General features: G+C 41.9%; 2 protein-coding genes across 2 annotated transcripts; one reads left to right on the top strand and one right to left on the bottom strand.

The window, feature by feature from the left end:
* Positions 1–1,250: 1,250 nt before the first annotated feature.
* LOC135493792 (uncharacterized) lies at positions 1,251–10,205 on the top strand. Its single transcript, XM_064781367.1, has 4 exons — positions 1,251–1,378; positions 5,881–6,530; positions 8,251–8,443; positions 8,631–10,205. Exons 2-4 carry the CDS (start codon positions 5,977–5,979, stop codon positions 9,357–9,359), a joined length of 1,476 nt encoding a protein of 491 aa, XP_064637437.1. The 5' UTR covers positions 1,251–1,378; positions 5,881–5,976; the 3' UTR covers positions 9,360–10,205.
* Positions 9,623–14,274, bottom strand: LOC135493793 (STAGA complex 65 subunit gamma-like). The gene is made up of 11 exons (XM_064781368.1): positions 14,139–14,274; positions 13,673–13,838; positions 13,347–13,467; positions 12,970–13,094; positions 12,575–12,684; positions 12,264–12,385; positions 11,791–11,975; positions 11,394–11,479; positions 11,082–11,175; positions 10,625–10,768; positions 9,623–10,257 (listed from the first exon to the last, which is right to left on the bottom strand). The coding sequence occupies exons 2-11, from the start codon at positions 13,828–13,830 to the stop codon at positions 10,245–10,247; spliced, it is 1,158 nt and encodes a 385-aa protein (XP_064637438.1). The 5' UTR covers positions 13,831–13,838; positions 14,139–14,274; the 3' UTR covers positions 9,623–10,244.
* Positions 14,275–15,960: the final 1,686 nt, after the last annotated feature.

Here is a 15,960-nt window from a genome sequence, read left to right as displayed (position 1 = left end):
ATCATTCGGTTATATCAAGTTTATTGTAATTGTAATTCTCAAACATGACTTTTAGTCACACCAGCAGAGCCAGGGGCAAGGGCAATAGGTTCACGAAGGCAAGATGTGACGTTTACTGAGAAGTGACTGAGAAGTCAACTTCTAAGACGTTGACTGAGAAGTGAATTGAATGAAGAGGAAGCCGTCTTGTTTGAAAAAAAGCTCTAAAGTAGATCACCCGAGGTGATGGCATCATGATGGTCATGTCACGAGTTCCTATTGTGAAAGGTGTAGGCCTACCCAGCTAAGCAGGAGAAGCCTGGTGGTTGTGCCCGATTCGCGAGGACGATTTTGAATGCACAATCGGCCAATTTGCGACCAACTGGTGTGAAATAATGAGCGGTCATTCTTTGACAAATCGCTTTGGAAATCTTGATAACCACAAGGCTAGCTTTGAATGGCCCTGAAGCTCCGAATCACTTCCCTTGGGTGCTCAATCGTGTGCAGATGTGGTCTTCGGGCACCGCACTTTGCGAACGTATTGAGCAAGGTAAAACCAAGTGTGTACCAGTAACTTTGTCCCCTGGAGAGAAATTGCCAGGGAACAAAACGAGGTTTCTCCAGGTCTATGTGTACATCCGAGCAGTGGTAATAATTCACTGGTGCTGGAGGATGGTATTACTAGTAGTTAGATGATGAGCTGAGAGTGTGTCACGTGGGTACATCCTGGCGATAAGACCACCCAGACGTCTTGAAGACAGCCGTCTTTAAGACAGCATAAGGTTGAAATTGAAAGGTACATCCTGGTGACATGCGACTGAGACAATATATGGTTGAGGTCAGGATGACATCCATGATCGCAAGGCGTCTTGAAGACGGTAAACGTCGTTGATGGCTAAAGGTACATCCTGGCGATTGGACGACACTAAATTCGACCCTCTCCCGGGACTGTCTCAAAATTCATTCGGATTTTACACCTCTCACTGATGGCATATCAACCACTTTGATGAGACTGCATAACGATAGCAGCCGGCGCCGGCCTTTTATGATCTTTAATCTGGGGTTTAGCAAACGAAACCCTGCAATGCGATTTATATTCAGCTATTCATTAATGTGATTTATCGAATATAATGCAACAATAACTAAAGAAGATCATAGTTTATAGAAAATATGTATACATTTTAACCACATTTCCACACCGGTGAGTCAATTCACCGTACGGTTTTGTAGATTATTTATACATAGAAACACTTAGGCCTAGTTAGTTCACATCGAAGCCCTCATTCCGGTGACCATGGTTCAACAGAGAGACGAATATTATTAAAGTAGAGAGAAGTTCTGTCCGGTCTTTACTCCAAATCTGGCCAGAAATATACCCAGGGGAATATCATAATGTCGGGTAAGTGAATTATTTGATGTCCTCAACCGGTGGTATGTGACCAGTTGGGCTTACACAGCGATTCGATGGGACACTGCATAAAGTAATAACTGTGGAATTGGGAAGTGAATTTCCAAAATCTATGTCACAACCAGAAAAGTTATGATGGTCCTCCACTTGGCTTGTCTTTACGAAACGTCTAATCAACTATGAATTGTGTCCTAGCTCCAACTCTTTTGGTGCTTGTCTTGCTTCCATTTTGATGCGGATACTGTACATCACCAGAGACAGAAAAGTTTAATTTGAGCTATATTCCCGGCTGAGACAACATATTACCATTTAAGACTTTTTGCTGACGCCGTTTGAGCAACCGGGCCCTGACTGAAATGGAAGCAACACGCATATCAAGTGACGTATGGTCGCCCGTCTCGATCAGAACACTCTCATGCGATGGTTAATTGACACAGTGGCCATTCCCGCCTCATTATTGTGACGTTAGTTATAGAAGTTTGTTTTGGCTGGTGCCCGGTAGCGCTTAGCGCACGCAGGAAGCCCTCCCGCAAGTTGCCTAAGCTTATCGACCCTACTGAGCCGGTCGTTGTTTGCGTAGGCCCTTTATATTGTACAGGGAGATTTGTTAACTGGCATTGAAGTGTTTTCTTTAGTTTAGGTACTGCTGAATGTGCCTAACTTGTGTTTTCTCGCGTCGGAACCAGAAAACTGTTTGTAGGCCAGCAAGACTGATGTCTTTATTACACGACAGACCTGTATCCCGAGGCCATCAGCTCACACTTGGTCCAAGACAATATTGTCACAATCTACGCAAACTTCGTCCATTACAGTTACCTCAATGAACACTACCCTGGTCCAAGATAATTGTCACAATCTAAACAAACTTTGTTCAAGACGATTGTCACAATCTACACAAATTTGGTCCAAGGCATTTGTCACAATCTACACAAATTTGATGTTAGACAATTATCACCATTTTTTCGGTATCCCAAACACGTCTTCATGACTGACGGTTTTTAACTTCGCCAGCGTTCATGACGCTACCCGTTTTCCTGTTTTTCTTCGCCACAATTTTTTCGGATAAAATTTTTTTACCCAACCCAAACCCAAACTTACCAAGTTATCTATTTGAGCGGAAAGCATCTAATTATTCGTCCCCTGAGAACAGCAAGTGAAAGGGTCTTCTATAACTGGTTAGTAGTTGTCTATAGTCTGACAAAGTTAGTTTACCAATTCATGAAGTCAATGGAGAGTTTAGAAGACACCGGCTATCCAGGGAGATTTTTACCAAGACTGGTATTTCACTGCATACGTTCTCATCCCAATGTTCAGATGCTCAAGGATTCCACCTTTCAAAGGGAGAAGGCCTTTATAAAGAAAGTCGGGAGGTCAACCATTCAGAGCAGGACTTTTTGTGAGTGTCGGTATCCGTACTGAGGTCCATGGAAACTATTCCATCACTTAGAATATATATTATATAGCTATATATCTTATCCCAGTTTAATTCATTGGGTCAGATTGTGTTTTGATTCATCCAACCGAAAACATCGCTTGGTAACTGGATACACAAGACACAGGACACAGGACCCTGAGCAACCAGCAACTTGTTGCTGGAGATATCGGAATGATGGCCATGCCACAACAAGGATCGATGGAGCACGCGCAAATATATTGATGGCATGCGGAGTATGGAGATACGAGTTTCGACTGAATATTGTGAAATCAATCTACCATTTCTTTGGTTTGTTCTTTGGATACAGATCGGACCAAGTCAGGAAAACAAAAAAGGCGCAGACCGACATGACTGGACTCGTATTGTATTCAACTGATGGAATTCCATTTTCTAAAATTATTGACAATTTTAATTGTAAAACGGGTTTCGCACACTGTCGCAATCTATCGTTGACGATGTCCTATGGTTCGCTGTTTAATCACGATTCCAGGACGCACGGAATTATTATCGAGAAACTTGTGAGAGCCAGTGGTTAATGCAGTTTGCGTGCCAACACTGTCTAATTGCCTTATTATCAAAACCTCACGCTGGTCACTGGAATCTCATGCGGCCAGAATTGTCTTCAGGCAGACGGCACATCGTCCAACGTGTGGCGAACAGATGAGATCTTGTATACATGTTCGGGCACAATCGACCGAAGACATAAAAGGAAAGTACTTTGCCGCCCATTTATGGGAAGAATTTCGATGTTTTTGCTTTAGATAAACAATCCATTGGCATATTTGAGTATTATGGAATATTAAGGACACCATAGCCATGGTCTTTTGTTTCGTCCCAACCATGAATCTCTCTCAGCTTTGAAGAAGAGAGACAGCTGATCAATGTATCCTACGAAAATTTTACCCACACTTTATCTAACTCATTCAAAGACACGGTCTCCTAGATGTGATCACCTCTCCCCCGGACCTGCAATGGATAATGGAAAGCCACTGCCGACTTATCTGACGGGCCAGAGGAAGGCTATCACACCCAGGCAGGCAAAACATGATGTCTCCAGATGGTCTTGGGCCATGGGCTTCTCCATCCCAAGCCATCCTACTCGGAATAGTAGAATGGTGGGAGAGAACACGGGGTACAGGGCAGATTGCTTAAACCCGGACAGTTCAGGGAAACCAGGTTCAGGAGAAATGGACATGGAAAGTTACCCGGAAAGTTATCAGAATTGGAGAAGGTCAGTTTTCACAGGTACGTCAGCTGAAGGTCAAGAAGCTGGGACCTTGAAGGTAAGATTAATGCTGATAAAGACACATTCTTTGATGCGCTTTGCTTCCATTTTCTTTACTCAGACATGAGAAATCATAGTATTATATACAATTCAGTCGTGACTGTCTACTGTTCTGGTGCTCAAATTGACTACACCAACAACCAACTACATGGCAGCTTTCAGAGTAATCCCTTTAATTGGATTGTAACATTGAATCAGTGTGGTTCGTTTTTCATCCTGTCAATCAATAAAGTCACATAAAAGCAGATTAGAGAACAAATTGATGTGAAATGTTAATTGCTGGGACACTTCCGTTTGTCACTAAAGTGAGAGGTTCTGTTGTGGTGTAACCATGGTTACGTTATACCCGCCATGATTACATGGCTTGACCATTGTTCAATTATGAAGTCTCATCATTTAACCCTTTTGGGAGTTGAGTTTCATCTTCCTTAACATGATAATACCACAGGTTCAGTTTCATCTATCACAACATGAGATTACCTCAGGGCAGGTTAAGTCTCCTCTATTTCAACCTGAAATAGACCAAGCTGAGTCTTCTTCATCTCAACATGACATCATCTCAGGTTATCTATCTCAACATGAGAGCCTGTCAGCAGGGTTCATTCTCTTCTATCTCAACATGAGATTATAACCAGGTTGAGTTTCATCAAATCTCAACATGAGATAATCTCATTTTGAGTATCCCCTCTCAACATTAGATTCTGTCAGCAGGGTTGAGTCCTCTATCTAAACCTGAGATTCTGTCAGCAGGGTAAATTCTCTATCTCAACATGACATTTTGACAAGAGTTTGACCTGGCAAATCTTTTGATACACATATCGATTCAATCAGCCATGTGTGACCTCACTCAATACCTCATAAACCTCTGAATGACAGACCCATTTGTCTGCAGCCAATTTCCCTTTCCACTGCAATAAAATGTGATAATCACCAACCTGGCCATTAATCTGGCACCAAATCTTTCATTTTTAGATCAAATGAATTAGCTGAAAATACATTACGTCTATTTGACATTTGTTCATTTTCAATGGCGCGGAATTAATGAGCTGGAATGATGAAGGTGAAAATACTCTAATATCACAACTGTAAGACAAAACTGTGAAAGTTTGACCCATACTTAATATTTTGCTACAGGACGAAGGATACCCCTCCTTATCAGGGACAGTGATTTTGGTCTGGAGGTTCAGTGTTAATTTGTCTAAAACCTGGCTTACAACCTCGACATGGTTAGACGCCCCAAACCAAGCTTTCATCTCTGGGAACACCTTGTTTAACCTGGCTAAAACATGATATTTGGATTAAATTGAACAAGATATTTCTATAAACGAATAACAATCCTCAGCCAAGATGCTTGAGGGTATTTGCAATTGAGAAGGTTTGGTTCCAGTGTCAGTCTGCCAATTCTCTTGGGCGGTCCTGTTCATTTTCTGGTCTTCTTTTGGTGTGGACTAAAGTGTGAAATAGTTTGAGACAAAAATTTGCTTTTCTGTCTGAGGATTTCGGATATAATTCTTGATAATTCAATATCAACTGAGAGAAATAAATGCGATTTCGAAATGCAGGAGAGAGGCGGATATTTCACAGGATTCCTGGTCAGTTACAACAGTCGAGCCAATACTCTGCCGGCAAATGGTGCCAAGCAGGGGAATTATCCTCCTGGCCAGGTAAATCTCACACCCAAGTTTTCCCTTTAAGCAGAACACTCATCAGCACCATGAGCATCCCGCGTTTAAGCTACACTTAATCAAAATCGTCTCTTTTTTATCTTTACAGAATGATCCAAAAGAGGATGTGACCTGCCCAATCTGTGAATACCGTGGCCAATCAGATGTAAGCTACAGTTTCAGCGGGAAGATACCAAAGAAAATCATGGTGCGTGTCGTGGTGCCACAGGGTGAGCCAAACGGTGACCCCCACTCGAGAGGAGCAAGTGAAATAAACGATGATGAAGATCTCGGAATTTATGATGACATGGATGACGGGTCTTCGATGACTGGCCATGAAACTGATCGGGAAGCGGACTTGACGGAAGGTGAATTAGACGCCAAAAGTGCCGCTACCTTTACGACCACGAGGACCGAAAGTGCTGTTAAGAAGAAGGTTATATCTGTGAGCATCAAAGACAAAGATGACAAAAATGATGACAATGCTGAGAAAAACGATGACCTTGATTCTCTCAGAGCAGCAGAGGTTTCACAAAAATCTGTGCCGAAACGTTCTGGGATTTTAAAAAAGGATACCAGGGAGTTGGATTATGATGGCCACCAGGAGTCCCAATCGCTCATGTTCAGTAACATTGACACGAACGAGCATAATGCGAGTGTGTCAGATATTTATGGGTCATCGTCTGGGTTGCGAGGGAAGGCGAACACACCTGCTAGCATGTACACCGAGTGGACAGAACTCAGGGACCTAGACTCAAGGTAAGAATTTGATAGGAAAAGTGTTAATGGTCTTAGGAGATGGGTAGGTGTGAAATCACGAGAATCTAGAAATTCTTGACAGCCTTCACAAGTTGAAACTTAAAAGAATTTACTTTTCATTGGCAATATCGTCCTCTAGTCCATATAAGGGGTTAAAATGAAAGCCAGTTAGAAAGGCTCATCTGGTCGGAGTAGGAATAAGTCCCTTGCCCAAGGACACAAAGATGACCTACGACCACCCAGCGTTCTAAACCCCCCCCCCCCCCCAAATAAAAGTCAGCTACTGTTATATAGCTTCCATTAAACTGCATTAGGGATCAGCATCATGAATCATCATAAGAGATTGACTTTGTGAATGGCGAGTCTCTCCCGGACAGGAAATGGCTAAATTAACGTTGCCAACCAACTATTGGTCATGTTCAGACCAATATGAGGTATTGGGTGCCGAGATTTATAATGCTGACACGAGATGGTGTTGCACTTGCATTAGTTTGAATTGAAATATGTGGGATGTACAGGTTTACAGAGGATACAGTGATCAGGTAAATCTAACTGATATTCTGATGTGATTTAGCTTTTACAAATATTATTACTGTGTACTTTTTAAAAGTTTGGGTGAAGTATTTTCTGTCCCAATATCATCAAAACTAAATCAAATGATTGAAAGAGTCCACCCGCGCCTACTTCAATTGTAAGTGTGACAAAATGCCAAATAAGGTCTCAATTAGATCTTACTGACTTGACAAAGGCATTGCAGGAATAATGTTAAGAAATCAGATAAATCCAATGGGTTTAAACTAAATCTAAATCTGTTTTTCTTGGCAATTTTTCATCTCTTGTAGTTGTCATTAAATCGCAATGAAATCCATTGGTTAAAGGGGGTTGATAGGAAGGAACTGGGGGGGGGGGGGGGTCAAATTGGTCTGTGACTATTATGCGAGTGAATAGTCAGATATGTCTCTGGATAGAACAACAAATCAATGTGAATGTACAAGAACTTTAAGATAAGACCTAACACAAACAGAGAAAGAGTTCAGATAGAAACTATGTTAAATTTCCAATAAAAACAAGTCATTCCAAGGTATGTTTATATACCATATTATTTATGAAAGATATTGGCCAAGGTTTTTACATTTATTTACAAAGCTTGGATTCTTAACATAAGTCGGGTCTCTATGTTTGTAAAAGTGGTCAACCCTGGAGTCATTTTGGAATATGGATTGACACATTCACAGTCAGAGAAGGTGCACGTAAACCTTCCATCAGACAGTTGAGTTTTCCTGTTACCATCCAACATCAGGATCAGGAGTCAAGAGGATCAGGTGGATCAAATTCTAGCCCAAGAGCCATGACTGTCCATTATATTTCTTCTGAGTTTAATTTCTAATTTTCAATACCATGAAAACACTTCATTATACAAAAAATGCCCGGGGCCATTCAGATGAACGACCTGAACCACCTCCTGGCTTGGTGTTGGGCATTTGTCTGAACCCAAAGGATATGAAAGCAGGATGTACAAGGTAAAGATACAACAGCTGGCCAACTCAAATTTTGAAGAACCCGATTTGTGTCATAAGTTGCACCCCTTTCAGGGATAGGGGTATATAGCTAGTGGGATAACTATGGTTGATTTTTTAATCTTAGCTCAAGCTGATTCTTCAAGGTAGATTCTCAAATTCTCATTTTAATTTCTCAAGCTTCCAACACATTCTTCTTTCAGGTTAGCTAATGAGTCTCGAGATGCAATGTACAAGAAAGCCGTCAACCTGATGATGACGAGATGTGACACAAGCCAACAGAATCGCTCGGGCCCAACGCCGTTGCTCTGTGTCAGCAATCCACCCTTTGGGTCACCATACCCACGTTATTTCTACGTACATCAGGAGAAACCAACCCCAATGCCTCCACTGAAGGTAAGACTTCAATTAAGATTCGAACCAGTGGAACATAATTTTTCTGGGGAATATTAAAGCTACATTCACTATTAACCAATTGCTTTATATTGTGCTGGGACAATTTCTGTATCCCATTCAGCAATATATGTCTCCATCAGACCATAAAGTTGAATCACAAACCTCTATCGAAATTGTTTCATTTCAGGCCTGGAGAGGTTACCATGGCAACGTCTACTTCGAGCCAATCCAAGTAAATCAAGCCAAAGTGGAAAATCCGCCAGAACCAATGCAACCAAAAGTGCACAGCGACACCATGTCCCGGATCATGATGAGCCGGCTGAGCCATCAGTCCAATCGGTCTGGCAATAGGAGCACTAGCAGCCAATCTGCAAGCCCCCAGGTCCTGAAATATCGCAAGATGGCAATCCTGGATAAAAACTCTGTCATTGAGCGAGAAAATCCGCACTTACACGAAGACATTGAATGGATACGTGGCCAGGAATCAGTGGGAAGCTTACGGGTCGAACAAGCGAAAAAGAAACGTGTATCGTTCAGCCGGGAAAAGATTATGAAGGGGTCAGTTGCACGGAGTATGACTGGAGGCGGCGTGGGAAGGACATTATTGTCTGTTAGTGGGGTGAAAAGTGCATCACCACCCCGTACCCCTCAAGGGCCAGCTTCGCTGCTCCGCTCACAGACGCAGTACTCAAGGAGTCCCCGACGTCTGACCACCAATACTCCTGATGGTAGTTTGCCGCCCCTTGACGAATTACGCGTGCGTCTTCGTCATGTGAATACGAATAAAGACACCATTGTTCATATTATACCTCCGGTACAGAGGAGGAAATATGAGGAGGCTACGCTAAAACCATTCATCAAATACAGCCGTGGCCTTAAAAGTGGCCAGAACAGTGAAAAGAGTGTTAAATCATGAAGCCACGAAAGACATGAGAAATACAGTAGAACATCTCTATCAAGGACACCCTTGGGACTGATAAATGCTGTCCTTAACAGAGAGGTGTCCTGATGAGAGGTCAAGATGCCTCCCTTAGAAGTCCACAAATAAATGACGTAACAAGTTAACGAACACTGGTCACTAGGTGATTTCTAGTTAGAGAACACACCATGGAATAAAAACAATTGTTTTTGTATAATATATCATTTTATTCTTAAACTATTTTAGTCTGTGTCGTATGTGACAGATCAATAACATAATCATTGCCACAACTGCACAACGGGAATGTGAGCTGTAACATTGTGATCATCAGTGGGCACTTTGTAAACAAAGTGAACACCGCAGTCCAGTAACTTTAAAATACAGAAAGCACAAAAGTTGTGTTCCCAGAACACAGGTTCTTTAATCCCGGAGCTAAGCTTAATTCCTCTGATACCCTCTAATCGTGTCAGCTTAGTAATCCACAAAAGGATGTATAACTTATATTTAAACCTGCTTAACAGTATCTTTAAGTTCAACTCTCCAGGCCAACAAAAGTGGACATTTCCAGTTAAATGGTCAACTTCTTTGACAGTCTGGACAGATTTAGAAAATCTCTAAAAAGTTATATCATATGAACACATCGAAGTATAAAAACTTGTTTTTTTATATTCTCATGATCATAATGTTACAATCCCATTAACGAAAGTCGCACAACATTTTATTTCAAAATTGAAATACCATAGAATGTAACATGAGCCACAGAATATATTTATGAGCCAAGTAATGATCAACCTCCCTCGGGAAAAATCTTTAAAATTGCTTAGCTTGAATATCTCTTCAAAATGGACTATGAAAAACTCCACTCCCTTTGGAGAAACCACATCACCGTTTTCTCCTGAAATGAAAAGCAATTATTTTTGAATAAATTTATGAAGAATATGAAATCTCTTCACAACCAAATTCTTGCAGAAAGAGCCGAATCTAACATACAGCAATACCAGCAGCAGCTCTAAATACAACAATATTAAGAGAACCATCATTCCAAGACTAGCTGTGTCCCTAACAATGCTAACAACATCTGTCCCAAACCTACTGGACTCGCACCTCTCATCAGCTCTAATCTTTGCCATGTGGTAAGGTTTACAAGCCTTTCTCTCGAGATTTGAATAATAACTTGACAATACTTCACAGATGGAAGCGTCAATCAGAGAAAAGAAAGCGACATTACACCAGTACACCAAATATATGGTAGGTGGACTCACTTTTTCTTGGGCTGTGGCGGAGACATGATGTCAGTGACAGGGATTGAACCCGGAGCTTGTATCAATCCTTCCTCCTCGGGGTCAATGTGGGCAACAGGGCTATGATCACCAGGTGACTCATCAAACGAGTCTAACATGGAACTTCTAGACAAAGAGGTAAAAACTAGATAACAAAGGGGAAGCAGAGCTACCACATGGTCTTGATTTCTGCTTCTTCTCCTGCTGTTCTGGGCATTGGTTTGCCAACACTATAGTAGGGTGCTTCTTCTTCTTCTTGATGTACATATGTACGATTTACTTTCTATGATGATACTACAGAACCAGGCCTATGTCTCTCTCCATGTGCCCAGTCCCTTATTTTCCCAGAATTGGTGGTTTAATGGAGCACATGCCCTGGTCATTGACCAATTCACTGGCACCTTCCATATAGAATCACTCCCCTTTATGCTCAACTTACTTTTCTATTGGTTCATTCTTGATGTGGATGACTTCTTCCTGGTTGAGGCCAGATGACTCGTGTTCGACCTGAATGTTATCCAGGCTTGACAACCCTGCAACACAAGAAATCACCCGATAAGAATAAGACCAAGAAGTGGTTACTTCCCTGAACTGTTTGGGTGCCGAACATCCAAAATTTTGGTACTGAAGATCTGAATCAAATGCTGGAAGCACAGCTTTGGTCTGTCTATCTCTACAAAACTTATAAAGTGCTACTATTGTCTTAGACCATTACCAAACATATTACATAGATATCAGTGATTACATGTACCTTGCAGATCTAATGGTTCAGCTTCATTATCATCTTCGTCATTAGATACAGGAAAATGGATATCTGAGATGGGCTCCTCTTTGACTCTGAAAAGAAAAACAGGAAGTGACGTGTGTGTGTGTGTGTGTGTGTGTTAGAGCATGTCTAATGTACAAGTTTACTTGCGAATCAGATGGTTCTGAGAATTTGAAGATGAAGTTTCAAAAAAATGAAAAACTGGCACTAATAAGAATAGAGTTTTTCTTACAATATACAGAGAACTCAATTGATTACCATTGGTTACCAGTTATCGCAATTTCAATGATTTCAGTTCAGCTATACTACTTGATTGCACAGAAAAATTCCTTAGAGATCTACATGTAAAACAATGACAAAATCACCAAATTTGAGAACTAACTTGATCACTTTAAAATCTTCTGTGTTTCTGTACTCAGGGTTTTTAACTCTGTCATACTCCATCATGAGGGTATTGCACTGTTGAATCATATGTTTGCGGTAGTTTATAATGCGATTCTGGTAGAAGTCGTGGAGCAACCGTACCGAACCTATCCCCATCTCGTGGAATGCCTGGTCCATAACATCCTGAAATAAAGCGGAGTTAGATTTTTAAAGGCGCCATTTCCAAAAGGTTTGAGACACCCCCTATTTAGTATTCATTGACAGTAATCACAAGAAGTGTCTCTTGAATAGGTAAGTTTTTAGGGCAACTGGTACATATATACAGCTCCTACAACCTACATTGCATTTCGTTTTTCATTTTTAAGCCAGATTTTAAACTCAAAGTGGAAATTGTTAACTCTCACTCGTTGGGAGTGTCAAGCGGGACTCACCAAGATGTCAGGGTGTTCAATAGGTATAGATAATCTGTACCTGGAATCCAGTCTTTCCAGTGGCTGCCTCTCTGTCAACAGCATGCCTTAATGCCTTGGTTAGGTTGAGGAAGTATTCCTGGGTGACATCGGTCAATGTTTCAAGTATGCTTTCTGGACAGGCTGAAAATAACCAAGATTTCCACGAGATAATGCTTTTATCATGCAAGATGTAACACTTGAAAACGAAGGAGAACAACAGCAAAACTAACACAGCCTGCTATATGATACAATCTTGGAAACACCAAGAAACCCTGTATCAACTTGATCTTAAAAGACTCTATGTCAATAAGGACATCATAATGCACTTACTATCATATCCTGCATGAGCACATACTGCACTCACTGACCTCCTCAACAACCGTCTGTTGGTGATGTCATCAATTTCAGGTGGAGGTGTTCCCTTTCCTTTTGAAAAATCACTGAAATCAAAAAGAAAAAAAAGAACTGATAAGAGATTAAACGAGTACATGTAGTTCAATCTCAGCCAGTGGCAAAACCAAAATGGACAGTCGCTATCTTCTTCTTCTTCTTCTTCTTCTTCTGCGTTCAGATTTTCATAACAATTATAACCTCAAGTCGTGCGCCGCGACAAAATCGGCTGTTTGTTGCAGGTCTTCGGATGTTCCCCATAGCTTAGTCTTCAGTGACAATGGCTCCGGCCAAAATTCCTGTCTTCTAGTCGCTATCTGAGTGGCTTTCTTTACCTTTCTAGATCTCTTGCTTCAAATGGGACTGGCCTTGCTATGTTGTGTTTGGGTAGCGACCTGTTGTATTCAGGAATGGGAGGAACTGGTGGGAAATTCAACATCTCTACTCCTTCACCATTTTTCTGTAAATTTTAACAATCAAAGGATCATCAACATGTTATTGCTAAGCATAGCAGCACTAGAAGGTGAAGAGGAAGAAGAAAATTGGTGGAGATCACCATAATGTACAGTGATTTGGAAAGAATGCATGGCTCAAAAGATTCTGAGGCAGACTTTCACTTATCCATGGTAGTGGTAAGGTCCCTCAGACAGCTTTTTGCTGGGGACTTCAGTGGTATAACTATGAATGAATAAATTTCTAGAATTTCACCTACCACACACTCATACTGTTGCTGTGCCATGTATATCAATTGTCTCAATCGTTTGGCATGCTGAACCAGCTGTATGGTATGAAGAGTCAGGGGGTCAACGGCAAACCTCTCTGGAGGCAGTGGCCTGTAAATAGCAATTATACAAAATTACCTCAACTAAGGGATGTCCCCATCAGGGAGATTGCGGATGTGAACAAACCCACTCACTCATTGAAATGGAATGTGGTTAAAACATTTATTTGATGCTGGAAATGCAACTGTAATGATATCATTGGAAGATGGTAAGAAAATCGACACTAAATAAAACTAAAAGTTGCATGGTAACTTACTCAACAGAAGGAGGATAATGTCTACTGGATGGCTGATGAAGTCGGGGCCCTTCCACCTCCATTGGCCGAGGTTTAATCATATGTTCCCGTTCCAGGGCAGCAATACCTGATTCCGTGTCTGGAACAATTGGCATATCGCCCCAATGTTTTGTTTCCATGATGAATGCTGTTTTGATTAAAATTTTTAAAAACGATGAATTCGAATTTCTTTGAATGACGAGACGGCCGGGGATATTTACACCCTACTGGTTTCTTAGCATTTCAATCTAAGACTAATTTGTGTCAACGCCCAACAAGTAAGTTCCCAAATTCCCATATTTGGGGTTATGGCGAAATAAGGTGGCGAAAACGACGTGTAGCCATGTGTTGTGTACTGTGTAGATAGATGTACATGAGGTATATGAACCAACCTATAGCTTAACATGAGGGTAAATCACTAAAAATCAATATAAAGCGATTTACTTACGTTAGATACCTTCTCTACAAATAAATATTTAGGGATTATGAATATTCGGAATCTTTTAAATCAGGAGGAATTTGAAATTAGGGGTTTTTCTTTATTTTATGGCGATTTGTTGCATCCTCAATGTACACACATTGAGGATGTCGGAGTTCTTCTAGTAAATAAAAGGTGACGCACCCATTTGTTCATGCGTTCCTATACGCGGGAAATACGAATGTGCACGTGGTGGACTTAACAGTTTTAGATTTTCTGAAAAAGGGATGACCCCCCAGTAGGATTTGTGAAGGGGGTCCTGGAAGGGGAGGGGCGGAGGGTGTTCCCAGCCTTGGTCTTCTGTTAGCCAAGGTTCATAGTGGTGATAAACCGTTCAATGGGAACTCAGGTGACGATCATCTGAGGTCAGTGAGGAATCGGATATGGATAATTCATACTGGTGATAAACAATGTACATGTATACTCAAGTGACAGTGGTCATATGAGAGATATGGATTCAACATCATTAGGCCCATCATGTCCCGCAGCCATGCGGCCGTTGGGGCAACCGTAAGCTGTTAACGATGCGACACCACACGGTGCTGTCGCCGGATCCTCGGCGCGGTGGATCAGGTCACAGGTCTTCTTTCCAGTGCGTCGTCATCCATCCAAATTCTCTTTGGACGACCGCACCCGCGCTATATACCCTCCAATGTGCCCTGCAAGATGGTATTTCCTAGTGTTCCCTTGGCTCTCGTGACATGGCCGAACCACTTCAGCTTTTTCTTCTTGGCAACGGTTAGGGGGCTGTCGTGATGCCCGATGCTCTGGGTGACCCGTTCTCTTACTTGGATGTTGGTGGTGTGGGATGTTGAGCAGTCTCCTGTAGCAGTTAAATTCAACGTTGATCCGTTTCTCGATCACGGTGTTCATGGTCCACGATTCTGCCGCATAGGCCTGCAATAACACTGAGATCACCAAAGACCTCAGAAAAGTGGAGTTTTGACGTCATTGAGATGCTTCTGTCGCGCCAAATTCTCTTCAGTCTGGTTAGGGCAGCCGCAGCTTTGGCTATACGCGTTTTCACCACCATCCTCTAGCTGTTTGTGTGACACCTAGGTAGACGAACTCTGCCACTTGCTATATACAATGTAGGTCGTAGTCTCTTAGGCACACGTCAATCTGTAACCTCCGCTGGATAGGCCTACCATTGTCTTCGTCTTCTCGAGGCTGATTTCCATGCCATATCCGCCACTGTCTTGTCAACCTTCTGTGAGTGGTGGATTTGGTCACTTCTTGAGCCATGCAGGAGATCGATGTCGTCGGCAAACCTCAGAATACTGATCATTCGGCCCGAGATCGTCAAGGGTGACTCCAGCTCAGGGAGTGACTCTGCCATGCTCTTCTCGAGGAAGATGCTGTGCAGAGTTGGTAACAGAAGACAATAGTCTTACTCCTACCGAGGTGGGGAAACACTCGCTGAAGTCCTCTCCAACCCGAACCATGCTCCTCGATGCTGCATAGTGCCTCTATGGCCTTGATGATACCATGGCTGATGTTGTACTTCCTTAGAACTGCCTATAAACCTTCCTGCGAAATACGATCAAAGTATTTCTTGTTGTCTATGAATTTGTGGTACATTGGTTTGTCCAGCCGCTTACACTTCTCGAACAATAGGCATACCCTGAGGTTGAATATCTGTTCTGCTGTGGACCTGCCTTTACCGAAACCGATTTGGATTCATAGTGGTGATAAACCATTCAATGTAGAATGATGTCCAAACATGAGTTATTAGTATTTTATGATTCTGTATTTGTTGAAGGACTATATTTTTCTCAATTCATGTAATGTT

The sequence above is a fragment of the Lineus longissimus genome, chromosome 9, assembly GCF_910592395.1.
Source record: "Lineus longissimus chromosome 9, tnLinLong1.2, whole genome shotgun sequence".
Classification (NCBI taxonomy): domain Eukaryota; kingdom Metazoa; phylum Nemertea; class Pilidiophora; order Heteronemertea; family Lineidae; genus Lineus; species Lineus longissimus.
Note: the sequence above shows the minus strand (reverse complement) of the source record. Positions and strands in the feature narration are given on the sequence as shown.